Raw genomic sequence first — 27311 nt, forward strand, 5'->3', positions numbered from 1 at the left:
GCTATTTTACTCATAAGGAAACTGAGGCTCAGAAATGTTAAGTAAATTGCTCAAGATCACTCAGATGAGGAGAAGGGGGATTGGAATCCACGTGAACAGGCTTCAAAAGTCTCTACTCTTCCCACCGCCACCCCTCTTCCCATATCCTTGACAGATAGACTGACCACAGATAGACTGACCACTGTCTTTTGATCACTGACACCCAAAGGATGCCAATTAATTCCATTAATGTTGACTTGATGGAGATCTCTAGGAACCTGCCACCCACCTCCTATCCTGCCAACTGTCCCTATTTTTACCAATGCCTTAAATGAGGGCATCAATTGTCTGCTTAGCAAATTCACAGCTGACATAACTTTTGGGGGATTCCCAGTATTAGAGGTTTCAGAGTTGAATCCACATTTCTTTTGACAGGCTGACACAATGAGCCAATCTAAGAGGAAGAAATTTAATATGGGCAAATGCAAGATTCTGTCCTTAGGTTCTAAACAATTGCACAGGTACAGAGGGATGAACGGTACTGACCGTCAGCCTGTGTGTGGTTCCTCAAAGGGGTAACATGACCTTAGGTTGCAGCAATGGACATATATCATGTTGGAGAGTCAAGGAGGTCAGCAATGACCTTGGTCAAGTACCTCTTAGAGACTCACATTCAGTTTGGGGTACCAGGCTGGAAAGGGGCCACAGTGGCAGAGAAATTCGAAAGTTGAAAGGTTTGGGCAAAGAAGCCTCCAAGAAGTATGAGAGGAATCTTTCTTCATTCAGCAAATACATGTAGGCACCTAGAGGGCTCCAGGCCGGTGCTGGGGGAATCCAAAAACCAATAAAACAAGACTCCTGCCCTTGAGGGGCTCACGGATTTGGCCTGCGAGCTTCCAGGTGTAGACCTAGGGTTGGGAGAGGATCTACATGGAGTCAGGTTTCATCCGGACACTGGGAAGAACATTCCAACGAATAGAGATCATCTGAAATTTGTCTCTCAGTTCTGGAGGCTGGAAGTTCAAGATCAAAGCGTTGGCGGGGCTGGTTCCTTCTGAGGGCTCTGAGGGGAGAATCTGTCCCAGGCCTCTATCTCTGGCTTGTAGACAGCCGTCTTCATGTTCACATGGCATTCTCCCTGTATGCTTGTTCCGTCACCAAATTTCCCTGGTTTTTAAGGACATCAGTCATACTAGATTAGGGGCCCCCCTAGTGACCTAATTTTAACTTGATTACCTCTGTAAAGATCCTGATCTCCAAATAAGGTCACATTCTGAGGTACTGGAGGTTATGACTTCAAAATATGAATTTGTGGGAGAAGATATTTGCAAACCATTTATCAGATAAGGGGTTAATATCCAAAATATACAAAGAACTCATATAGCTCAACAACAAAAGAACAACCCAATTAAAAAATGGGCAAAAGATCTGAACATATATTTCTCCAAAGAGATATACAGATGGCCAACAGGCACATGAAAGGATGTTCAACATCATTAACTATCAGGGAAATGCAAATCAAAACTACAATGAGATATCACGTCGCTCCCATCAGAATGGCTATAATTAACAAGACACGAAACAATAAGTGTTGGAGAGGATGTAGAAAGAAGGGAACCCTCGTACACTGCTGGTGGGAGTACAAACTGGTGCAGCCACTATGGAAAACAGTATGGAGTATCCTCAGAAAATTAAGAATAGATCTACCATATGATCCAGCTATCCCACTGCTGGGTATTTATCCAAAGAACATGAAAACACAAATGCATAAAGGTAGATGCATCCCGATGTTCATTGCAGCATTATTCACAATAGCCAAGACTTGGAAGCTACCTAGGTGCCCATCAAGGGACAAATGGATAAAGATGTGGTATATATACACAATGGAATACTACTCAGCCATAAGAAATGATGAAATCTGGTCATTTGTGACAACATGGATGGACCTTGAGGGTATTATGCTAAGCGAAATAAATCAGAAGGAGAATGTCAAATACTGTATGAACTCACTCATAAATAGAAGATAAAAACAATGACAAACAAACACATAGAAACAGAAATTGGATTGGTGGGTACCAGAGGGGAAGGGGGAAGGGAGGAGGATGAAAGAGGTGATTAGACACGTGTGTGGTGATGGATTGTAATTCTTTGGGTGAACATGATGTAATCTACACAGAAATCAAAATATATAACAATGTACACCTGAAATTTATATAATGTTATAAACCAATGTTACAGTAATAAAATATATATATATATATATATACACACATATATATATATGAATTTGAGGGGACACAATTCAACCCATAACATTTGGGCTAGATAGCCGTCTTTCCCACTCAGCGATTCTTTGATTCAGCACAGCTGTGCTAGGAGCATCTCTAACCACTGCGCACTCTCGAGATCCTTGCCCCTCTGAGACTGTTGTGGGGCTGGGCATTGCAGGGAGGGGACAGCGTGGTGCAGAGAACCTGAATAGAAGGCCTGCCCTTCAACTCTCCCTGCCCCCTGCCCCGTCCCAGCCTGAACAGCTCTTCCAGGGAGCTTCTGGCCCTGCCTGCCTGTAGAGTGGCACAGCGCCCGGGCTGGCTGTTGGCAAGGGAGGTGAGCAACCGAGAGGAAGGAAACCCAGGCAATTGAATATGGCCACGGGAAGTGGGAAACTGGTTGGCAGCTGGTAGTAAATGGTTCTAATTCAATTACAAGGGGAAGGCTGTGACCCACAGAAAAGCAGACTGGCCCATTCAGCCTCCCAGCCCACGGGCCTGGTGCAGAGGTGGCCAGTGAATTGGTGCTTAATTAGGCACCAGGAGCGCTGAGCCTCAGCCCTAGGACGGCACTCATCCAGCAGGTGTCCCTGCCAGGGCTGGAGCAGCAGATCAGCAAAGCACACCCTACTGCACGTCAGTGGGGATCAGAAAGCTGAGGGCCGGAGGGCAGGCCCGGGGATGAGAGAAGAAGCATGGTACAGAGAATAAGGCGAGAGGCCAGCGCAGGCTGGAGCTCCCCCTCCCAGACATGCCCATCACGATCCAAAGAGCATGTCCCTAGGGCCAGTCGAAGGAGCCGTGGGCCAGTCTCCTCCAGTGGACATGGCATGTGGAAGTGTGTTCCGTGGTAGTGTTACATGGAAAAGAAGAGGGAGTGTTGCGACACTGAGGCACAAATGGCATCAGGTGATTTTTAATGGATTGTCTATTTTTTTTTAATAACAATGCACATAGTAAAAAGAAGCTCCAAATTGTATAAAAGGATTTAAAGTGACAAGCGAGCCCTCCTTCACAGAGGCAGCGTGTTAAACTGGTTTTCTGTGTGTATCCTTCCAGAAATATTTCCTTTTACACGTAAGGGAGCATGTTTTAAACACTGCACCTTGCTAACTTCTGGAAATTATTCCATATCGACACACACCACCTCGCTCTCCTTCACAGCTGCCTGGCGTTCCACTGTGTCTGGACCATAATTAGTGTAAGCAGAAGCCATTGGTGGGCATGTGGGTGTTCCCAATCTTTCGCTGGTGTAATCAGTGCTACAGTACCCATCTTGTACTGACAGCTGCACACGTATGTGCATCTATATCGTTGCTTTTTAGAAGCATCATTGCTAAAAAGAGATGGATATATGCATTGTTAATTTTTATCTATATTGCCAAGTTGCCCTCCTTCGAGGTAGGTACCAATTTACACTCCCACGCTGATTATTGAAAACACCTGTTTCCCCATAACCTCACCAACGTGATGTATTATCAACATTCGTTGTCTTTGCCAATCCAGTGAAAAACGGCATCTGATTGTTGTTTGAAATTAGATTTCTTTAATTATGGATGAGGTTGAATATAATTTTTTTTTCTGTGTGGAGTAGCATCAGTTTAATTTCCAGAATCCAGCCAGAGGGTTTAAGTCTCCATGAAATGGTCTTACTAGGTCCATGCTGGACGGAGGTGATACCTGTGCGCGAGCAGGGGTCTCTGGAGCCCCTCAAGTAACCAGCATCATGTTTTTTCCGCCTTTGTCTGGCAACACACTATCTAGGATGCTGTTAGCCTGCCTCTCACATGCGCAGACCTGGTGGCTGCCTAGGAGGGTTTAGAGTGAGGCCGGCCTCCTTCCCGTCTCCTGCCAGTGCCCACAAATGGAGCCACTAGCCTCTGCTTGCTCGTTTTTATTCATTGCTTCATTAAATAAAGACTTGTGAAGCACCCACTTCGTGCATGCACTATGCTAGAATCTGGAGCTATCTAGAAGCAAGTCAATCCATTTGCTCACAGAATTTAAAATTGTCGGGGAGGTGAGAGACAAGTAAACCAGTAATTATAATGTAGCACGATAAACGCTATGATAGGAAAAGGACAACATATGGGACACTAAACCATCCGGGGAGGTCCAGGAAGACTTTCTGCAGGAAGTGACACCGAAACTAAAACTATAAGAAGGGGTTGTCAGCCAGGAGACATGGGAGGCAGTGGTGTCCTGGGAGAAACCAAAAAGTTCTTCATGGCAGTGTGGCTGTGCACACCAGGTGGTAGGAGCGATTTTAGTCCAGATCTCAAGGGCTCTACAAGCCTGGCTGAGGCCCCTGGATGTTATCCTGTGGACTCCGGGAGTCACAGGGGAGGTTTTTGGTGGCACGGTCATACTTGAGGTTAGCTGGCTCACTTGAGTGAGAGCACTGGCTTGGGTAAGCATGGAGGCCTAGGTACCAGCAATCAGCCAGGAGTATCACCAGGGCTTGACCAGCTCTGCTCTCCAGCCCCAAAGTCTGAGACAAAACCCCCAGTGCTCCATTACCACAAAGCTGGGCAGCCTTGTCCTGAGGTGTCCCCCAGGATGCCAGAGCCCTAAACGGTGCTCCCAAGGAAAGGACAGCACTGGGCTGTGGAGCCCCCAGATCACCCAAGCCACTGATGTGGATGATGAGACCAGGAGTCAGAGAGTCCTGCTCCCGGCTTTGCTGCTGAGCTTGCACAAAGTGTCACCAAGTGTCCCCTGACAACCACCTGTGAGGCATTCCTGCGCCTAAGGACATATGAGCTCTGTCCCACAAAGTGCTTTTACTGGAGAAAGCCCTTTTGGTCCCTTGTTCCAGAAGTGGCTGCCACCATTCTTGCCACATACCGAGCCCAGGAATCCAGGAAGAAGGACAAATGTGCTTTTTGAGATGATTTTGGCAATCCTCATTTATTGCTGTCCATGCTCATAAAATACAGCGCCTAATCATCTCGGCAATGGGGGTAACCAATTTGAAAAATAATTACTGCCTTCTTTGAGATTACTTTGCCTCCTAATTAAAATCTCAAGACTGGGATATTAAAGGTTCATTGTCAATACAACGTCCCGGATGCACCCAGCTAACCTCATTTGGGAAGGCAAAATTAATTAGTTTGTGTTTTAACACCCAGCTGTTATCCTAAGGAAAGAAATAGTCTACAAGTCAGCCACGCACACAGTCTGTAAATTGGCCAGAGCGACGGAGGAGATACAAAAGAAATCCAGAGTGATTTGTTCCTGCATAACTCAGTCAGCTTCTATCACAAGCTGCTCATTAAACAGTGCCCCCGTGTCGCTGTCAGACATCGCTCAGGAGTTCTTGTTTACCCGTGGAGACAGAAGAGGAAATAAGTGGGTCCCTCCATGCCACCAAGCTCTCAGTTCGTTCTGGAGCCTCGTTGGCTGTTTACACCTTTCCCAGGGGGCGATTCTGGGTGAAAAGCCTGGCGCCAGATCTGAGAGGTTGGGCGTGTCTGTTTCTGGTCCAGCTGCCACAGTGACAAAGCTGTGCATGCTGCTAGCTTCCTCCTTTCCTCTCTACTTCTTGCCATTTTTCAATCCAATTTGAGTCAAACATTTGCTGAGTGCAACAGAAGCCAGGATAATCAATTCTAGACCATGCTACACTAACAAAGCCCAACCCCTCATGGGTTAGCACCACAGAAGTGTATTTCCGGTTCTTGCAAAGCGTGATGGAGGTTGGCAGGGGCTCTCTTCCAACCAGTGATTCAGGGATCGAGGATTCTTCCGTCTCAGGCTGATGCCATCTTACAGGAGGCTTTGAAGTTCTCCGAGGCAGGGGAAGAGGAAGCCAGAGGGCCTGATCTTAAGGAATGTTGGCCCAGAAGAGATACATCTCCTGTTGCAACCTATTGGCCAGAACTGGTCACATGACCCCAGTGCAATAACAAAGGATGCTGGGAGATGTGGGAGAACACATGGAGTATTTGTTGAGTGCTGCTGTCTCTGCCACAGGGCCTTGGCTGCACCACACACCGGAACCAGGTGCCTTTGAACCCTCTACAAAGGAGTGCAAGGCAGGACCCCTGCCACGTGGGAGACCAACCGCTACCCTACTGAGTTATCAGCCCCAGTTGATAAGCACAATAGGAGAAGTAGAAACAAAGCTCATGACCGTAGGTGGAAGGGATGAACTCAGTCTGAGCTGGGAAGAGGGTGGAACAAAGGGAATATTTCCAGGAAGATGTGATTCATGTGCTTAGTTTGAGGGGAGAAAAAAAGAGTTCACCAAGAGGACATGTTGGGGAAAGACACGTCTCCAGGGAGGGCACAGCACGTGTCTGTAACCTCAGACCCACCCATGAGCTATTTCTACCACTGATGAAGCTCTTCCCTCCCTGTCTCTGGGCCTAGCATTGCTGGCCTGAAGAGAGAGTCATTTCTGAAACGCTGCTAAAGTCTTACTCTCAGAAAAGAAACAAACCACAAATCCGTTATATGGCATGTGGCCGGCATTAGGGCTTGAATTTGCTCAGGGAATGAACTGAGATGCTCTCGTGTGGGGTCACTGCCAGTGTCTCATGTGTCCCTGGATAGTGTCAACAGCAGCTGTAGCCAGTTCACTCCTAGCCCCAACCCTCCCAGAACCACCGAGGAGTGAAAAAGGCCCCAGATCCAGAAGCGGGAGGAGCATGTTCCCCGAGCTCTATCTAACCAGCTGCACGAGAAGTTTGCCTCTTCTTAGGCAAGTCACCACGGACTCCCATGTTTTCCTCTGTAAAGTGAAAAAGGACCAGTTGAATCCAGGAGCCTTATGAGTTACCCACAGACATGGTCTGTTTGACTCACTCAATAGGACCTCACATGGTGTTTTAAAAAAAATTTTTAATTAGTTGCCAACATTTAAAAATTTGGCGCATTTGCATAAAAATCCAGATTTCTGATACCCTTGAAAAAATCAGATAATTTGGCATCATCATAACGGACAACAATAAAACTGGCTGCTCCTTTAGATGCCACAGTCCCCACCACTCCTTATTGCCTTGGCAACAGTGAGGCCAGGTGTCGGTTCTCCTTACACACGTCCCAACTCCCAGCTCGCTCTGTTATAAGCCCCTGCCAGGCCTCTGGGCTAAATGAGTTCTCCACGCCCAATCGTCTTTAAAACTCCACGACTATTGCTTACGCTTACTCTTTTTCCTTCTTTTTCTCTAAATATGTCTCATTCTTGGGTTCTTTTGGCAGAACCAGCTACCAGTGAGAGCAGGAGTTCATAGCCTTGTCTGCATTTGAATCGCTGGGTGAGGTCTTAAAAATCCCAGTGCCAGGCTGCCCCTGGAGGTGGGACCCAGGATCTCTTAAAGCTCCAGATGATTCCGTTGTGCAGCCAAGGTTGAGAACCACTGAGCTAGAGCTGAAAATGCAAGGGACTAGCTCAGGAGGGGGTGAGCTCCCCGTTATTGGAGGTGGTTAAGCCAAGGTAGATGAGCACTTTGCCAGGATGCCTCCTACATATTAGCTGTGATTAGGCTCCTCAGCAATGCGGGGAAGAAATGACAAAGGTCTGCAATGTGTCCACAGATGCTTTTTCCTTTTATTTTTCTATTGTGTTTGCCATCACTGGAACCATTGTTCTATATTCTCTGCCTTTGGCCCCTCCATCTGATTCTGAGTTGGAAAATTCAGCTGGAGGGAAGTTTTCTGGCCCAAAGAGGATGAAATAGGAGGAGGTGCAAGGAAAGGGGTTTTCAGCTAATAGACTTGTGAAACAGCGGTTGTCCCGGGGGCCACCCGGAGGGAGTTCACGTTCACTCCGGGAGCCTGGTGTCCATCAGCAACGTCGCAGGGAGATTCAGATCACCCCAGCCTGACAGACAGGTAGGGATGGGAGGGATCTGTGAAATAAGTTTCCTTATATCAAATATCACATGGTTTACTGAAATTATATGGGTTATTAGGAATCTATGACCTTGTCTGATGCCAAGGATAATGCCTCCTCCAAAAAGTAAAGGATTTAAGGTTGTCTCTCTGAAATGTTTTGGGACTCCCATTTGGAGCTGCAGAAGGACCCTCTTGCAAAAAGAAGGACTTACTTGAGCTTCTAGAAAAGCTGCCTGCCCCCCAAACTTTGAATAATGTGAAACAGATTCTCTGCTTTCAGTAATATGTACGTGCTCTGCCTGGCATGCTTTTACTTCTGGCATGAATTTAATTGGTATGTTTGACTATGAAGTCACACACATCACCATGCTGAGGGGTCCTCAGGAACTGTGCTGGCCTGCGCCTCTGGTGGGGAGTGGATGTTTTTCACAGTGGCAAATGGCAGCACATGGGGTGGAAGCCCATAGGGTTTGAGGACAGAAGAGCATGGACAGTGTGTGGTGTAGACACATAGTAGTAAGGAGTTTGTGATAAGGAATTACATCTTTCCACCAAGGCGTATGCATTGCATATAAAGGGGTTCAGCATAGGATAAGTAGAACAAAGAGGTTGGACCACACATCCCAGTGAGTTCTGAATCGAAGCAGGAGAAGAAACACAATGGAAAGCAGGAATGATGGCAAAGAGAATGGATGTCCCACTCCTGGAGAAACTTCTAGATTGTGTTGCAATTTGGAGGATCTCTTGGTGGTCCCCTTGTCTGTGGCGCATCATTGCCTAACTGTGAAGAACTAGGTCCAGCTGGGAGAAGTGACTTGCTCAAAGTCCCACTGATAGTTGGTGACAGAATGTCACTGAAACCCAAGTCTGATAAGATGCTTAGTTCCCCGGGGCCTCTGTTTCTAGCCTGGGAAATAGAGATGGTTCCCTCCTCACTGCATTCTTGATTCGGGTAAACCAAGACCCCCTATGTACAGAGGTAGCTCAGCGCCTCTCTCAGCACAGGGACCCTTCAGCCTAATGCCATGCTCTTCCCACTTCTCTGCATCTCCTCTCATTACCCCTGACAGATTCCTTGCGGCAGGAAGTGGGGACTCTCATTTCAGAGGTGGCTACGCCAAACACAGTGACATGCATTGAGAAGACAGAATGTGGCAGAACTCAGCCTCGCAGGGCAGACAACTGTCTGGTGCCCTCTCAGCTCTTCAGGGAAGCCACTCATGGTCAGAGATGAGCAACCTGCATCAGAGGGTGGGGGTCCTGCAGACAGGGATGGGAAGGCAATTCAGTGATGCCCAAGAGGCAAGAAAGTCGGTCCCTGCCAGAGTCAGGAATAGCGATACAGATGCAAAGGGAAGCACAGTGGGACCCCTGCAAAGGCGAGGCAGTGGGCACCATGCGAGAGTCAGACCTTTATTGGGGGTCAGCACACTGCAGCCAGAGCACCAAGCCTGGCCACACCCATGGGTGTTGTCTGTGGCTCTTTTGTGGTAAAACAGCAGAGACCAAGAGTTGCAATAGAAACCGTTTGGCTAAAAAGCCAACAATATTTACCATCTGGCCATTTACAGAAAATGTGTGCCAGCCCCAGCCTTAGATTTCAGCAGGCCTGAGCTCCAGTCAAGGTCCTACCCTTTCTACCTAGGTGACCTTGCACAAGCCACATTCGTCTCTGAGCCTCATTTCTGCATCCGTACCTATTTTGTTTCCATCAAATCATGTATGTGAAAGCACACAGCATAAGGAGCTGTGGTCGTCAGTCCTCCGTGAAGGGAACCAGGAATCAGTCGCTCGATTGGTCTCCACGGTTCCTGGAGTGGCAGGAGGTGGGCTGTGGGGCGGGCAGGCAGGATAAAATTTTCCTCTTCCTGGAAAAGGATATTTCACAAACCCATGTTTCTTTCTTGTTTCTTTCTTCACTCTTTTTTTTTTTTTTTCAGATATTGGCTGACCAACAAAGTCCACATCAAAAGACCCACCACCGGCCTCTTGATGTACACTCTGGCCACTCGTTTCTGCAATCAGATCTACCTCTATGGCTTCTGGCCCTTTCCGCTGGATCAGAACCAGAACCCCGTCAAGTACCACTATTACGACAGCCTCAAGTACGGCTACACCTCCCAGGCCAGCCCCCACACCATGCCCTTGGAGTTCAAGGCCCTCAAGAGCCTGCACGAGCAGGGGGCTTTGAAACTGACTGTCGGCCAGTGCGATGGGGCCACGTAAGGTGGGCGTCCCGTGAGACTCAGTGGCTCACATTTCCTGCCAGCTACACCACAGGCAGATGGGAGTCGGGGTGGCACAAACTATAGAACAAGCAGGCTAGTGGTTTTCTTTGTTCAAGTGTAAAACAGTGACCAGAATATATATATCTATACCTGCATATATATATTGACCTGAGTATTTATAACTGTGTGGTGTTTATCTAGCATTAGGCAGATAAGCCACAGGAAGAAGGTGTGGAGAACCCACTCGAACTGGATTGAAACTCAGTCCATCTTTGGGGGCAGAAGGACTTGACATGAAAAGAAGTCAGTCCCATGACTTTGAATGACTAACTGCCTCCTGGCTTGGAGGGATCTTTGGGCTCATGGTTGAATGGAGAGCCACCTGTTGGGAGCTGCCCCGAGCCTCTGGGAAATGTGGATTCTGGGTGAGCCGAGACCCAGAGGGGACAACTTAAGCCAAGTCTAAAATGGTGCTGTTCATGGAGGAGAGGGAGGTTGGAGCATTCAGCTCAGCAAAGGAGCACAGGGACACCAAGAAGCAGAGGGCACGTCACAGCTGAGGACCTTGTCCCACGAACTCAACTGCCCACAGGATGGATCACAGTTGACTCACCTGTCCCCGATGGGCCTCCACAGCTATGGAGAGAAGGCTAGAGAAGACACGGTGGATGGTTCATCTTCTGCCTTAGCAAGAACCACCAGGAACCTGGGATGGAGCGGGCAGATGCCACTGACAAGCTGGGGTGTTCCAATCCGTGTTTTTGAAAAATCGTGACCTCCTGCTAAGGCTTGGCCCTCCACCCCAGAATAAGGCAGAAGAGTGTCCAAAATGTGGTGGTTGTGGTGGGTGTCCTTTAAAGCAACTTGAGTCTGCTAAGGAAAAAGGGCCACTGAGATTTCATCTTCAGAGTTAGCCTCCTTCCTGCCCTGTTAGAATGTCACATGGGGGACTGTACCGTCTCCTTCTGCCACCAGGGAAGCCACAGCAAAAGCTTGAAAGGGCACTGCAAAGATAAATGTCATCCTTTTAAAAATATATATGATTGCCTTTCTGGGTGCCAAAACCCCAGAGTATGAGACTTGAACGAATGTTCAGCATCTCACTCCATTTCTCTGCAACCACGCTCTCTGTTTCCTTTCTGCATTGCGCACTCCACGGGGCCTTGCAGCCAGACTGCTGTGGCAACGTCACTTTCTTGTCACTTTTCTATCCTGATGGTCACACTAGCTGGCACTGAGCTCCAACACTGAGATTTTCAATTCTGCAGGGAGAGGCTCCCGTGTCCACCCCCACCCCCCTCTCCCCACAGAGGCAATGATTTTAGAATTTTGCAAAGTCTTTTTTTTCCCCTGTGAAGATTAATAGTTAAGACTTTTTTTTTTTAACCCAAAGCCAAATGCAGTATCCAAATACTGGACATAATCTCCCTGGGGAAATCTGGGCTCAGTGCCAATAACTTAGGGGCTGAAATCACAGGTCACATATAGACAAGCATGAGCCAGCTTGATTTGTTAGATGTGTTCCCTCGCCTGATAAATAACAGTGTTTTAGAACATATTTGAAAGTTAAGTAAAAAACCATTATCTTGAAGGTGAAGGGAGTTAAGAAAAGTAATCAAGATCTGCTCCCAAGCATATGAGACTGGACATAATTAATCAACGGCAACTCAGAATGGGACGTTTGGTCTAAACTAATGGCTGATGGGAAGCGAGTGGAGGGGGCGGAAGGATATTCAGACCCGTTAACCCCACAGGCGGGAGCTCCGGCTCCAGACCAGTTACACATCTCTGTGTTTCCTTCCTTGTTGTTCTGGATGCTGGAAGTTTGAGATTTGGGGTTTGCATTATAAAATGAATATTTAAAAAAGCAACAGCCCTAACCGCCTCTGTGGGAACTAAGTGGTTTGGACTCCTCACAAGAAGCGGAAATAATTAGTATCGTATTTTACACTTCTCCAGAGCCTTTCATGTTGAGGATCTCAGAGGCCTTGGAAGACGTTTAATTTCTGAAGCTTGCGGTGCCCTGGGTAGCACGCAGAATTGTCAACAGGGCGTCAGTGGATTAGCCAAGGTCTTGGGTTCCAGGACGTTCCAGTGGTGAGTTCTGAGGGGAGCCCTGAGGTCAGGTCCGTCCACCTGCCCGCACCCTCCCTGAGGAGTTTAAGGGCCAGAGCTCTTTGGAAAACATGGTTTGCTTTCTCTCCCATCTTGGTTCCTTCAACGGTAACTGATGGCAGTTGAAGTGGAAGGAGCCCTTACAACCCGCCTTCCATTTCTCTCCGGAGAAAGGCTGGAGACCCAGGTCAATCCACCCGTCACCATCCCCCAACTCGTGGGTCCTGAGCTGCCACAATGCCTTGGCCATGTGATGGCAGGAGCTCCAGGGCCCTCGGCTTCCCTCCCTCCTCGTCCTTCTCCATCTGGGCACGCACAGTCAGGAAGCGGCCTGGCCTTCCCTCGAGTTAGAGCTGTTTGAGTGAGGGTCCACTGTCGCCTCCGGCATAGGCCGGCCAGCCTCAGGCTGCCCTGAGGAGTCCCAGCCAGCACCCGGTACCCCGATCTGCTGCCTTGTAATTACAGTCGTCACAGGCATCCCAGGAGCAGGCCGTAGCCAGGTGACCCTTTCAGTCACCTCCTGTTGACCTTCAGCCAATCCTCAGGCACCCCACCATCACCCACCCGGAAGTCCCTCAGACGTTCTCCATTCGCCTCAAGCCCCCATACGACGCCCACCATCAGCTTCCTCCTTCGCGGAAAAGGTGGAGCTTCTGAAATGAGGCCTCTCCTCAGAATCTCTTGATCTCTTCCCTCTTCTTTCACCTTTTTCCTCCCATTTCGAAGGAAGCAACGTCTGTCCTCTTGCCAGAGACATTTTCTCCTACCCCTCAGCCACTCCTCTGCCCTCTCTCCTATCTGTCCATCAATGCACACTCGTTCCACCCACCCTGGCTCCTGTGGACTCTTCCCTCACCTTCCCTTCACCACAGACCTGGGAAGGGGTCTCCGGGCTTGCTCTGCCTTACTTCCTGACCGCCTCTCAGCCTCCATGCCCCCAGGACCAGCAACTTGGGACTCTCTGTGTGCCCATGTCCAAAAGCCCCTTCTCATCACCAGCTCTCTGCATCACCTGGCTCTACAGTGACCCCTCCTGGACACTACCTGTCCCCTTGGTGGACAAGACGCCATGTTTTCATGGTCTTTCTCCTCCCTTCCCAAGGACTATTTGTCATTTATTTATATATTTATTTATTTATGTATTTATGATTTATTTATTGACACTCTCACCTTGATCCAAAAAGGAGCCGAGGTAGACCTGACATTTCCCTCTCTCCTCCTTGCCCCACAGCATAGCCGTTGCCCACATTGGTGTCCTCTCCTCGGCCTGTTTCATTACATCCCTATCCTCTCCATCAGCAACCTCACGGCCTCCCTTGGGATCCACCCTCCGTTCTTCCAGCAGCCCAGCCCCTCTCCCCAGTTCCAGGCTCAGTCTGCACGCTGCTCACTGGACATTCACCCCTCCTGCTCCTGCAGCGCCACAAACTCAACACATCTAAAGCCGAATTTATCGCCTCTGCCTCCCCTTCCTCCTCCTTGTTCTGTTAGAAGACCCATGACCCTCTCAACCATCCAATTCAGAGACCCTAAAGTCATCTTCCAACTCTCCTCCACGTATTCCCACGAGCACCACCCTTGCCTTCTTGTGGTACGGCCAATTTCAGCAGCTGTCTCCTCCCCCCGCTCCCCCAAGCTTTCCTCAGGAGTGCTTGCACATTCTCCAGTCCATCCTGAACATGCATAAGCATTTCTATCTCCAGCCATTCACTAACTTTTCAAAGTTCCCCTGGCCCACATTAATGTACAAGTCTTCATCCTGACATTATAGACCACCCAATAAGGCCCCATTCTTCCTTTATCTCCTGCGCCAGTCCATCTAGAATAGTGTCATTCCTGGAAGGAAGGGGTGCCCAGTTTTCCTGTCTCTGTGCCTTTGCTCTTGCCGTTCTCATCTCCCGGAACACTCTCTTCTATTTCCTTCAAGGCCCCGCAGAAACCACATCTTTCATGACGCCCTTTCTGATCTACCAACCACTGGGATCTCTCCCTCCGCTGAACCACCGTAGCACTTTATTTGTCCCTTTCTCATGGCACTTACCATATTCTGCCTTGTATTATAGTTATTGTGCACTTGTCCTATGACCGTTTTTAGATTGTAAGCTCGCCAAGGGCAGGGACTGTGTTTTCTTCATCCGTGTCCATCACAGCACCGGGGATGGTGCATAGCACACAGCAGTTGCTCAATAAATGTATGTTGGTTTAAATCCTTAATACCTGTCATGGGCCGTATAATTAATGAAGTCGTTTTGCATCTATAATATCACGGGAACCTCCCAAAAAATCATGTGAGTCGGGCAGACACAGAAATCATTATCCCCATTGTATAGGTCATAAAACTGGGGCAAAAAAACCACGTGAAGCCACATAGCTCACGGGCAGAATTTGCACCCACATCTTCTCATCCCCGCTCCAGGGCTTTTTCTGTTAATCCTTGTGGTTGGGTCACTGTAAACTGAAAACAGACCCTAAGCATCATCCTGGCTGCCATGGCCTGGGCATCACTTTCACAGAGTCAGGCAAAGCTCAGCTCATGTGCCCATCAACACAGGCAAAATCTCACTCCTTTGTAGGAAGGACAAAAGCCACTCAGGTTTTGCCAGGCCCAAGGGGTGGAGCTGTGAGACCTCATAAATCATTCCCGCCGCTGTTGTCACAGGATAGGAAACCATCCGTCCAGATGGCAAAGAGACCAACAGCTCCAAGGGGCTGCTGTTTGATAAATCTCTTCATGCCTAATTAAGGTTCCCCTTCCAGAATGTGTGGAACAGGGACTTTTTTGATGCCAGTCAGATGGGATTCCAGACGTGCATGCTGCCTCATGAATGCCCTTAATAGCATCCCCAATGACACCAGCAGCCTGCCCCAGCTCCTGTCTCTCACTGGAGCTGCTGGATGTCATCATCTCTGCCTGTCTTCACCCCCATCCTTTTGCTTCCCCTCTCCAGGGCTCTTCCCCTCTCCAGGGCTCTTCCCCTTGGCATCCACCAAGAGCAGGGTGAGCCTCGAGAGTTGACTACCAGTAGCTCTTGGGTGTGGGAACCCTGACCTGGCAGGGCAGGGGCAATGCAATGAGGTGGCAGGAAGGGAGGAGGATGGGGAGCACTCTCTGCCATCCCTCAGGGAAGCACAAACCAAGGGGGTCTGTTCTGGTGGTGGGCTGTCCACAGTAATGGGAAGTTTCCATGGTTACTGCCCAGAAGCAATGTTTTTGTTGCCTTTGAGCTTCGTGATGAGGATAGGAGATTCATTTTCATCGTAGAAGTCCACGTGGTGGGGCCAGTTTCCACACACAATGCATTGAGCCATCCAGCTCCAGATCACCAGTTCGTCTAGAATTACCCCAGTTGTCTGTAGCAAAAGCCCAATAGAACCACCCAAGGAGGACACCCAAGGTCCCTTGTGGCCTTTCTCAGTCTTCCTCACCACTTCCTCAGCCACCTCACCTCTCCCTAGAACCTGAGGTGGAAATGGGGCTCCCAAGGGGTTCCAAGAACTGTGTCAAGAAAGACAAATGCACCAGCCATGATGACATGTTCAAGTATTAAAGAGGCTTCTCCAGAACTGACCCAGTGCCAGCTGTGAGCAGCCAGCCCTTGGGGAGTTAACAGAAAATGAGGAACCGATAGCCAAGCAGTGGGGACACTGCCCTGGGGGCCCACGGACCTTAGCAGGGCAGGCCCAGCAGATGAGGAGGGGACTCCAGCGCCAAACACTGAGGTGAGTCAAGTCGGGGTTGGCTCTGCAAAACCCGTTCAGTTTGGTTCAAAGCATCTTCATTTTCTAAAATGAGGTTGTCGCAGTGGAGCTGCTGGACAGAGTCTGTGAAGGGATGACTGGCTCATGAGAAAAATTACCGCTTAATGGAAGCTGAATGTCGCCAAGAAGACCACTCCGGGGCGGGCTGTTTTGCTCAAGGAAAGGCAAGATCGTGCCTTCCCATTCCAGAGGCCAAGGTTGGCGAGAGTGTAACCCACTGAAATAACAGCCATGGCTGCTTCCTGTGCTGGCAAGCATCTCTGGGCAAGAGCTCTGGGACAGGTAACAGATGACCCAGAAGCCTGCCACTCAAGAGCCCGGGAGACATGGATAAGCCCCTCTACTCTGGTGCTTTCTCATCTGTAAAATGGAGAAGACACTGAAGAAGGCCACCTCTTTCAGAGTTATTGTGAAAATGCAAAGAAAGGGTTGGGGAGAGAGAGAGAAGCTGGATCAGGGGAAGGCGAGAGGTTCAGGGCTATAGAGCAAATTAAACGCATGCAGCTGTGTTTTCCAGATTCTGCTGCAGTAATTGCCCTGCTTAAACCCATCAGTGGCTTTCCTTCACCCTTAGAAGAAAATTCCAAGCATCTTTCCGTGGCTTAGAAGGTCTTGAAAACTCCTCCTCTCTGGTTCACTAGATTCCAGCCACACAGGCCTTTTTGCCTCTCCTGGAAACTTCCAGACTCATTCAGTCTCAGGGCCTTTGCACTTGCTGTCCCCTCTGCCTGGAAAGTTCTTCCCCAGCTCCTTGCAAGCTGCCTCCTCCTCATCTTTCAAGTCTGAAGTTGGATGTCACCCCCTGGGGAGTCTGTCCCCGGTCTCCCTCAGCTGATTACCCTCTAGTATGTATCACATCATCCTGCTAGGTGGTCTCTGAATCACCTCATTAATTTTGTAGTTCTCATCCCTGAGAAGCTTCGTAAAAGATCCCAATGCCCAGACCACACTCTGTGTGAGTTTAATCAATAGTTCTGGAAACTGTTAAAAGCTCCTTCTAGAGCGCAGCCAGGATTGAGAAAACTGACGTATTTTCTCTCTTGTTTGTTGTCTGCCTCCCCTTCTAGAATGTTCAGTGGGGACGTGTTTCCATAGTGGTGTCCTGTGCCCTGGGCTGTGGAAGCAGCCACCCTCCAGCGTTATTGTCAGCGTCTCTGCTCTGGGCACTGACAAGAGGCTGGCCGTGTGACCGCTGTCCTGGCACTCTCAGGGGATACAGACCAGCCTCGAATTCTCACGGGTGACACTTTGTCCACTGCAGCCCCAGGTAGATGGCCAGTGTTTTACCCCTTTAGCCCAGCTGGCGGGTCAAGTTTTTCTGGTTCCCCTTCACCCACTCAGAGAACTTCATGACTCCAGGCTTGCATGGGGGGCTCATCCCCGGCCCAAGCAGCCATTAGAACCCCAGCCCCACCCCACAGACCTTGGTCAGCTCAGCTGCACACTGGAGTCACTCCAGGAGCTCGACAACCCACTAGTACCTGGGCGCTGCCCCCAGGGACTCTGATGCCCTTGGTCTGGGATGTGGCCTGCGCATCTCTAGAAGCCCCCCAGGTGGCGCTGAGGTGCAGCCCCAGCTGGGAAGCGCTGACCCGGGCCCCGTTTGTGAACACCTGCCCCTCTGCCCTGGCATTTTGTCTGGTGCGTTTTGTTGTTGCTGCTGTTGCATCTGTCACCTCCAGGACAAGGACTGCTGTGTGCTTGCAGGCAGAGGAAAGGCCTGACCGCCATAATGCTGCCTCCCCTTCCAAAAGACAAGCACTAGGACGGGGCCTGTCCGGAGTGTTCACTGGGGCATCCCCAGCTGCTGGGACCGTGCCCAGCACAGAGTAGGCATTTCATAAACTCCTGTTGCACAAATGAAAGAACGAGCATGGGCTGTGTGGATGAGCAAGTGCTTCAAAGGAAGACTTGCACCCCATTACCCCCAGAGTGGGAGGGAGTCGCATCTAATGGAAAGAACACCAGGGTGGCCTCAAGAGAAGCAGGGGTTGTTCCCACTTTCTCAGCCAGTCCCTGCGTTCTCGGCCCTGTGCAAGGTGCTTCCTATAACTCTTACCCTTTCAACAGCCCAGTGTGTTTTATTGCCCCCATTTCACAGGTTGGATAACCAAGGTTCTCAGAGGTTAAAAACTCGTTCAAGATACCAAAGCTCAGGAGTGGATGGTTGGATGCAAAGCAGACACGGTTAGCACCAGCCCACACTTCTAGCCCCTCAAGGCCACTTAATTCTCTCAACGCTCTGTCATGTGGCCATGGAGAGAGGAAAACAGGACTGGCTTCCTTCCACACAGACTCCTCACAGGCCCTGCACCAGCTCCTCCCATCGGCAGAGCTGCTATAGACCCAGAACACATCTGTGCAGCAATGTCAGTTGTTCAAATACTTCCTTGCCAGTTGGTCAAGAGCTCCCCAAGTGCCCCGTTCTCACTGTGGCGAGGGTCCATTCTGATTGGTTAGGTCCCCTCTGAGTTGTTAAGTATTTCACCCTCCAGGCAAGAAATCCAGGCATGGGAGGGCCATTTGGGCATTTGGTCCGTGGGCAGGACACCGGAGCCTCATCTCATTGGTGTTTTTGTGGTAGCAAAGCCTAGAGCAGTGGCTGGCTCTCCTCTTTCTTATTTTCCATCCTTAACCCAGGGCAGATGTTGTGTGTAGCTCATGTGAGTACAGATTGCAAACTCAGTTGTGGAAGCATCGAAAGGCACAAGAAAGAGAAGCATCTCAGGACGGTCAGCTCGGGCTGGTAACGGGAAACGATTGCCTTAAACAGCAGCTGTGAGGCACAAGTGAAGGGCAGGTGGGTGGTTGGGAACGGAGGCAGTGGCAGAGGACCAGAAAAGAGCAGGTAACGTTTACGGAGTACTAACTAAATGCTTTATAAGGACTAGTTCATTTAATCCTCACAGCCACCCCCTTGAGGTGGAGGCAATTATTTTCCTCACTTCACAGATGAGGAAGCTGGGTCAAAGAGGTTGATTAACTTGCCCAAGGTCAAAAAGCTAGGAAGTGGTGGAGCTGAGATTCGAACCGAGTCCTCGGGTTCCAAAGTGGTGCAGGAAGCCCCCAAGCTTCACCTTGATCAGCACACCTCCGTGCCCTGGGGGCCACATTAGCCTTGGCTGTGAGTGATCCAGCTGGTACCCGGGATGCTGTTCCCACATCAGTCTCAGCTGCCAGCCCCTCCCCACCCCCACTGTCACCCCCAGGCCCACAGAGTAGAAATGCTCATTAGTGCCATGACAGTGACAGGCTCTGGCTGCACAGCCTCAGGCCCCGTGGATGCAGCTGCTGCCTTTTGAACTTGGCGGGGAAGCTGGGACTAGACATTCTCCTGCACACGTTGGGCCTCTTGGCCCAGTGTCTGGGGCTGAGATGGGGGGGGGGCGGCCAAACCACAGGCTGCTAGAAAAATGTGGAATCGCCCTCTGGCAGAGGCCAGCCTGGAAGGGAGAAGTAAAATCAAGGAAGCAGAGGAAAGAAGCAAATGAAGAAAGAGCAAGGGCACGACAGATCCAGGGTAGGAAGGGTCACCGTGCTTTCCTGCGAACTCTGCAAGGTGGCACCAGCTGTCCTAGTCAGGACCCTTGTTCCCACACACCAGGCTGGGTTATAGCTGAGAGGTGGCCTCCAGCCCTCCTGTGCAGCCTTAGGGAAACCGAGGATCCCAGATGACCCAGGCCCTAACCTTTCCCCCACTGAGTCCTGCCTGAGCAGTGGAGGTCCAGCCACTTCACCTCCCATCTCTGTTTCCTCATCAGCAAACGGAGAAAAGGAAGCCTGCCTGGCTCAGAGGCTCTTGTGACTCAACCTGATCGGGTGACTTGAGTCCTTCACCCACAGAAGGCATTCGATGCAAGGCATCTCACTGCCTTCTCCTCCCGGCCACACTCTCAGGCCAAGGGGGCGAAGACCAGCTTGTGGGGAGTTCTGCTCAGTTCCCACCTGGCTCAGCCAGACTCCTTGGCTGTTGTAGAAGTGAGTGGGCAGGGCCTGGCATGCAGTCGGTGCCCAATGATGAATGAATGCTAGTTGAATGAATGAGGGAATGCTTCCCAGTTTCCTGAAGCCATTTCTCTCTGGTTCCTCAACAGACAGGCTCCCCAGGCCTCAGTTTCCATAGCTGAACAAAATAGGTACATTTCTCTGCCTCCCCCTAAGAGCTGCAGTTATGATCATAGTAATGTAGCAGATAGCTATGGGTTTTGAATGCCAGTCGGCACCCCTAATTTACTGTTGGCACCCCTAAGTCGCCCCCCCCCCCACCGCCATTGCATACCATCAGAGGCACTTTTTTCCAAATGGTTTGGTGTCCTGCAACACCCTGAGTCAGGCAGCCCCAGCACCTTCCCTCTGTTGAGTGTCTATCAAGTGGCAGCCACTGCGTCGGGCACTTTGCCTAGCCCGCCCCCCTTCTCCACCAGGCCCCTAACATCAGTCTTATTTATCCCCATCTTATGGATGAGGGAGCCAGGGCCCATGGCTTGTCAGATGGCTGGTAAGTGGCAGAGCTGGAATCGAACCCAGATCAAGAATTCCTTCTATGAGTCTCTGCCTCCCTAATCTTCACAGCAATTGAAGCCCATTCATTCATTCATTTATTGACTCATTCTTTCATCTCTTCACCCATTTAAGAAATATCAGGGAGTTTGCACCGAGTGTCATGACACATGAGCATGCTGTCCTTGCTCCTGAGAGGCTCACAGCACAGTGATGGGAGTGGGGGACGGAGAGGGAACACGTGGTACAGCGCTATAAGGGCTGAGGTAGGAGAAATGAGCAGATGCCGCAGAGAGAGAGAGAGAAAGTGACAGAAAGGAGCAAGGAACTCTGCTTGCAGGAGGATACACCACGGAGAAGGACACTGGGCAGGGGGTGCTTCACAGAGGAGGGGCATTCGAATTCCTACAGTGAGTGAGTGTTCTCCTTGCTGCTAGTTCTCCAGCTCACCCATGCCAGCTCCTTCCTCGTGAGTGTGCCCACTCTCTCTCCGACTACCTTTACTATTGAGGGGAAGAAGAACCTTGAAACAAGTCCTAGGGACTGAGTCCCTGTGCCTGTGAAGACAGCTCTCCTTTCCTCTACAGACACATGGATCACAAGGACAAGTGAGGCTGGGACACTTCGGCCCCTACCTCCCATAGCCCCAAAACTTGGTGACCCTCCAGCTCTGGGCTCTGAGGTGTGGTCTACATGCATGGTACACAACCCACACCAATAAGCCATCCGACAAATCTCACCAACAAGGACAGGGCAAGGAGAGGGCTCCGTGTGTGCCTAAGCATGTCTGCTTCCAGCCATTCATTCAGCTTCACAGACTGGGCACTGTGGGAGACCTAGTCCCTGCCCCTGGGAGCTCAGGTCTGATGGGAGGAACAATTACACACAACCAATGGCAGAATGAAATGAAAGAGAAACACCAATCCAAGTAACAGGGAGGATTCAGAGCAGGCTTCACAGAGGAGATGAGAGATGACCCGGGCCTTGGAGGATGACTGGGATTTTGATGGTTGGATATTGACCCTCTTGACTGCCCTGTCTAGGAATGTCCAACCTGCCTCAGTGGCAGCAAGGGACAAGGGATGGCTCAAGCAGCTGACTGCCACACTGCTGCTGGTTTACAAAAGCCACCAAGGGAATAAACCCCACCGCCACATGTCCAGCCTCCCTCCTAGGTCGCGATGCTGCCCAGTGAGACCCTTGATTTGTGGGTAGTGGTTTATGCCATGCCAGGAAAGGCAGGACAGGCAGGTGCCCACTCTGTATGCACCAAAGCCTGCTATGTCAGCTTGTTTCCTTCTGATCCAAGTCCATCCCTCATGTCTTCATCTTCTTTCCACTGCAATTTCCCAAGGTGGGGCTAGCAAGACCTCAGTGCTCCACTTCTAATCAGTTTCCTTACTTTGCTTACAGCTCTTCTCCTTGCAATACCATCACCGGTCCAGTCCTTGAGGAAGTGCCACAGAGTTTCCCAGGACTGCTGTTAAATACATAGGTCATTGAGGCACAAATGTGCTTTCTCTTAATCTTTCCTGGGGAGGATAGAGGTCTCTTGCTGCTCAGCAATGGGAGTCAAGTGGGATGGAAAGGAAGACCTAAGGAGGAAAGAAGTGGCAGCTCCGTAGAGCACTGAGCTGGGTGAGTAGGACTTTGCACTTTTTCCTACAGGAGACCCGCTAAGCAACTGGGGTGGGTTGGGGGCTGCTGAGTGGGTTCTTGGTAGCACCCTCCGCTCCAATTGGTCCACAGCCGGCTGTGCTCTTGGACCTCCTCCCTGTGGCCATGCTCTGGGGCTCCCTCCTGCTAATCTCGTCTCTTTCTCCCAGTCCTTACTGTATGAGACCTGCTCTCTTGATTTACTCAACACTTTTAATTCTACCAACATAACAGAGAGAATATGTCTCCACATATATAAGGACACCAATATGCCTCCATAAACCCCCAAACAGTTTCTAAACAAATATATTATCAATATGTTCTTTCCTTATCATAATATATGTGCTTCCTCCAAAACAATCCATTGTTTGATCAAATCTGCCCAACAGTAGAAAAAGTTGGAGTTAGAGGGAGCCAGACATCCTAATTCATCACCCACGGCCTGACATGGGAGTTCAGGTTTACTCATGAAAGATGCCCAGCCTAGCAACCACAAACTCCTCTGACTACGTCCAAGGCGAAATGGCTCTGAGACTACTCCCTCTCAAGTCCGGAGCCACAGGTGTCACCATCCCCAGTCTTTGGATGTAGCATGTCCGTTTGCCTGCTCCTGTTGGGCTTAACCTGCCATGTCCTCCCCTAGCTCATGGCCACTCATTACTGCTCTCTTCCATCTGACCCAGCACACTGATTGGATCCCAGAGTGACCAACTCCTGGCTCATCTCGAGATCTCTCCAAAGAAATCTCTCTTGGGCAGCCCAGGTGGGCAAAGAAAGGAATTTCCTGGACTCCAACCCCTAGGCACTCTACCCCAAGCCCATCAGGTATTAGGCGCAGGAGGGAACTACACTCATGCCTGAGGGGAAAACAGAAGCTCAGATAGGAGAAACCATCTGGACAGCAGATAACACTGACATTGCTTGTCTCAGCCCCAAACTGGTGTGGGTAGCCATGAACCGCTCAATGGAAGAGACACACCCCTGTTACTTGTCTCTCTTTATGTTTGCTCACTTACCTGGATTGATTTTGTTCTGGTTAATAAGATAACAGACTCCAAGTTTAAAACAAGGCTTTATCTTTTGCTGGAAACCTGCATGGATGAGGGGTGAAGGGAACACTCAAGAGGAGAAGTAGATTGACAACCACACCTCCGTGGCTGAATGCATCAAAATTACAGGCTTCCTGTTAGACCAAGATACAACCTGAAACCTGCTCTGAGAAGTGCCTCTGGGCTCCTGGGGAGGGGGGTCTTCATGCTTCTCCTCAGATAAAAGGAAGACAAATCTTATCATTTAGCCAACTCCGAAAGGGCTATTGAACAGGGTGCAGATGATATTCATTTAAAAGAGGTCAGGAGGTTTGCCCAATAAAACATTAAGGAGATATCATTTCACTGCAATTGTGGGTTTCTTCCACTCACCGCAGGTTATGTGGGTGCACCTCTGTCTGTCATGGAGTAAATCTCTTTATTTCAGTCATCTCTTCTCCACCTAGAGTCTCATGTGCATCAGTATTAGGAAGATGATTTTCCATTTGGGTTACATTTTTCTTTGTTCAATTTATTCTGCTCGAGATCATTCTGCTGTCAAGAATTCCTTGTCCAGTGGCAGGGAAAGATAAATAATTTTGAAATCTCACTTCTTACCCAGATGCTCTGACTTTCCATTCTTTCTTCTTCAAGCTCTCATGGATAAACCTGAGCCAAGTTTTCCCAATTCAAATCGACCCCAGTTGTTACAACTGAAGCCCCCGAAGTCTGTCTTTCAGATTTGCAAGTGTTCCTCTTTCTTACTAAGAAAACATAAGACCATCCATTCTCACCAATTTTTCTGTATTTTTAAAGCTCAGATATGTTAGTAAGATTCAGCCAAGAAAACAGAAACCTCTTTAAGTATTTCAAACAGGAAGGGATTTAATTCAGGAAATTGGAGGTTTACAACACTATTGGATGACCTGAGCGGATAAAGTCAGGAAAAGAAACAACTGACTTTCAGGAAACGAAGAGGTACAAGGACCCCAGAAACTGACACTGGTGATCTGTGCCACCCATTGCCCCAAAGTGGGTAAATTTTAGGAGGAGCCTCTGAAAGCCATGGGCAAAACTTCATGTCTACTGTCTCCTGAAGCTCCTATGATTGTCCACCAAGTTTCAGGAGCAATAGTGACTTCTGTTTTTCTTCTACTCCCAAATCATACCTGAGCACCTCCCATTGGTGGAATCTAAATCAGAATCCTGCTGGTAAAGGATGCTGGGAAATGTAGTTCCAAGAATTCCAACCCCACAAATACAGCACAGAGTTTAGAAAGGAGTAGGGATGAATGTTAGTTTCCCAAATCCAACACATCAAGTGTCCACAGTTCTCTAAGTGCTATGTTAGTGGCTCTATATATAGATATTATCCACAATTTCCACATGAGGAAATGGTGTTCAGACTTAGGTAACTGGTCCAAGGACATTCAACCAACGAGTGATATTTGATCTCGTTTCTGAGCCCATGCTGTTTCCACAACACTCTCCTTCTTCATACAATGTTTAGGACATAAACCTTTATAACCTATATTGTCCTTCCCGCAGTGCGTTTCCAGAAACTTGCCAGGAACAAATTTCTTCCAGTCCAGGGGCAACCAGTTTGGGTGTCCTTGTTTCATAGCATTGCCCTGCAGCTTTGTTTCCCTCTCTCCAGTGGTATTCCGCCCCAGATGGTCCTGTTGTTGGCTGTCCATGTCTCTTTTACCAGCCTCAACTGATCCCTAGTTGTCTGCAGATCGTCCACTTTCAACTTGACGGTATTGACTTCCAAGCTGGTACATGGTGGAGGAGTCCCGGCCAGCCTCCACTCCAGCTTCCTAGATGCCTCTTCAGAAGGTCTGTGATGGCCTCTGAATGTCTGCTAGTCTCCAGTCCAATCTTTTGGGAAATACTACAGAGTTTCGCAGGATTAGTCAACTGCACAGACCATTCAGGAGCAGCTCAGCTTCTCCTGGTCTTTCGTAGGGACAATGGAAGTCTCTTGCCACTTTCTAACGGGAGTCAAACTGGACAGAGAAGAGGAGTTGAGGAGGAAGGCAGTGGCAGCACCATAGATCACACAGCTGGGTTAGCAGGACCCTACACTTTTCCTTCCACTCTGGAGAGAAGAGGACCTTTCTTGGATAGAAGGCGTAGAATCTCATCACCTAATGAAGTCATCAGTCAGGATCCCACTAAAGGCACCATAATCTCCAGGAGACTTGGTGTCTTATGCTGAACAAGGGCATCATTCTTACCCTGTCCATGGGCGTAAAGGATGTGTCATAAGGTCCTAAATCAGAGCCTCCCCCAACTTACAAGAGGAATAGATGAATGGCAGGAATGAATGCAGCCTGTGAAAGCCTGTTCCAGGCTGTAGCTTCAACATACTGTCCCCATGTCCCACATACACCCTCCCCTCCATCACAGCCTCCCTTCATTCTGCCTTATTCTCCAAGGGAAAAAAAAAGATCAATTACAATGTGTTTCTGGAAATCAGGTCTTTTACGACTCCCTGTAAAGAGAACAAAGTGGTCTCTCATCAAGCTTTAAAGAAACCATTAAATAAACTCTTAAAACACTAAGAGACACTACGCCTCTTCTAAGTTGAAAAAGTCCATGACAAAACCACAATATGCTACTCTTTCACACTCTGAAGGTTTATGGTCCCAGAGTCACAGCACAACAGTTTTAGGTCTTGGGGGCAAATTTGGGAGATGAATTTGTGTTCTGGCCGATGAGAAATAAAACTCCCCTTCCACACTCAACGGTCTTCCTCTACCAAGCTTCCTTGAATTAACAATGGTCTGTCACCAAAAAAATGCTCCAAAGTTAAGAAATCTACTTATCACCCTTGCTAAAGAGGAGGAAAACAGAGTGAGTAAAAACGCCCTTTTTTGCCTCTTGAATGACAGTGGGACAGAGCTCTCCCAAGTTCCAATGAAAACAACTTGAAATGATAAGATGTATGCGAGATTCTAGGCACAGTCATCCAAGAAAGGGAGTTTTCTAAAATTTGTGAGAACAGGTCTTCTGCGTAAAGATGGGGAGTGAAAGCACCCATTTACCTCTACGTCCTTCAGAAACCCTATTAAAATGAGGCAGAGGGACACAAGTCCTCCGGCACGTAAAGAATGGGGAGAAAATGAGAAATTTGGAGGATGAAAAGCAGATGGATGAATGAGAACTGACTTGGCTATGTTGTAAGCTGGCAGCAGGAAAGGTGGCACCAGGTGCCTGTGAATGTGGGAATGAAGATGAGGCAAAAAGCAGGAAAATTGGTTAGAGGACTTTAAAGAAGTGCTTAGACCTTCTGATTTCCTCTCCTCTCTGGAAACTGGGTGATGGGTCCTCACACACCCAACCCTGGAGAGGACAAAACCAAGGAACTGTGGACAGCAGGCACAGGGACAAGACAGAGGGACTGAGTGACTTCAAGTGTACTGAATGCTGAGACACCCGCTCGCCCCCCCCCCCCCCCAGTCCAGCCTTCTTCCTTCCAGAGCATTGGTTACTAGGACTCATTCTCTATGTAAGAGATTAGGAGAGACTTCCTTTAGAATCTGACAACCTCAAGACAAAAAGCATAAAGATAGTGACACCAGGGGCCAGCCAGATCACCGTACTCTGAAGCCCATGGTCAAAAGGCCTGTGGCAAAGGCAGCAATGGTCAACAAGCATTCCATCTGCTCTTCCACACTTCCCAACCCACTTTCAGTTAGGCAGGGCCTAACTGCAACTAGATCTGGCCAATTGGCCATATGCAGAAGGGGCACAGTACTTCTGGAATAAAACGCGTAAGAACCAGCACACAACTATCTGGCTGTCTATTCCCCTACTGAGGTGCCCAAAGAGACTACACGATCCAGATGAAACAACTACAGAATGATGGGACCCCCACCAGCCTGGCTCTCTGAGTGTGGAGCGGAGTCCTCTAGGAACCTTCACTGAAA

General features: G+C 49.3%; 1 protein-coding gene across 1 annotated transcript in view; it reads left to right on the top strand.

Moving 5' to 3' along the window:
- The window catches only part of ST8SIA2 (ST8 alpha-N-acetyl-neuraminide alpha-2,8-sialyltransferase 2), a 67516-nt gene extending 52869 nt beyond the window's left edge, over positions 1 to 14647 (top strand). Inside the window, exon 6 of the mRNA XM_023650757.2 lies at positions 10031 to 14647. Within this exon, the coding sequence (XP_023506525.1) occupies positions 10031 to 10316 (286 nt within the window). The 3' untranslated portion in view covers positions 10317 to 14647. The remainder of the gene's footprint in view (positions 1 to 10030) is intronic.
- Positions 14648 to 27311: the final 12664 nt, after the last annotated feature.

Source organism: Equus caballus, chromosome 1, assembly GCF_041296265.1.
Source record: "Equus caballus isolate H_3958 breed thoroughbred chromosome 1, TB-T2T, whole genome shotgun sequence".
NCBI lineage: Eukaryota > Metazoa > Chordata > Mammalia > Perissodactyla > Equidae > Equus > Equus caballus.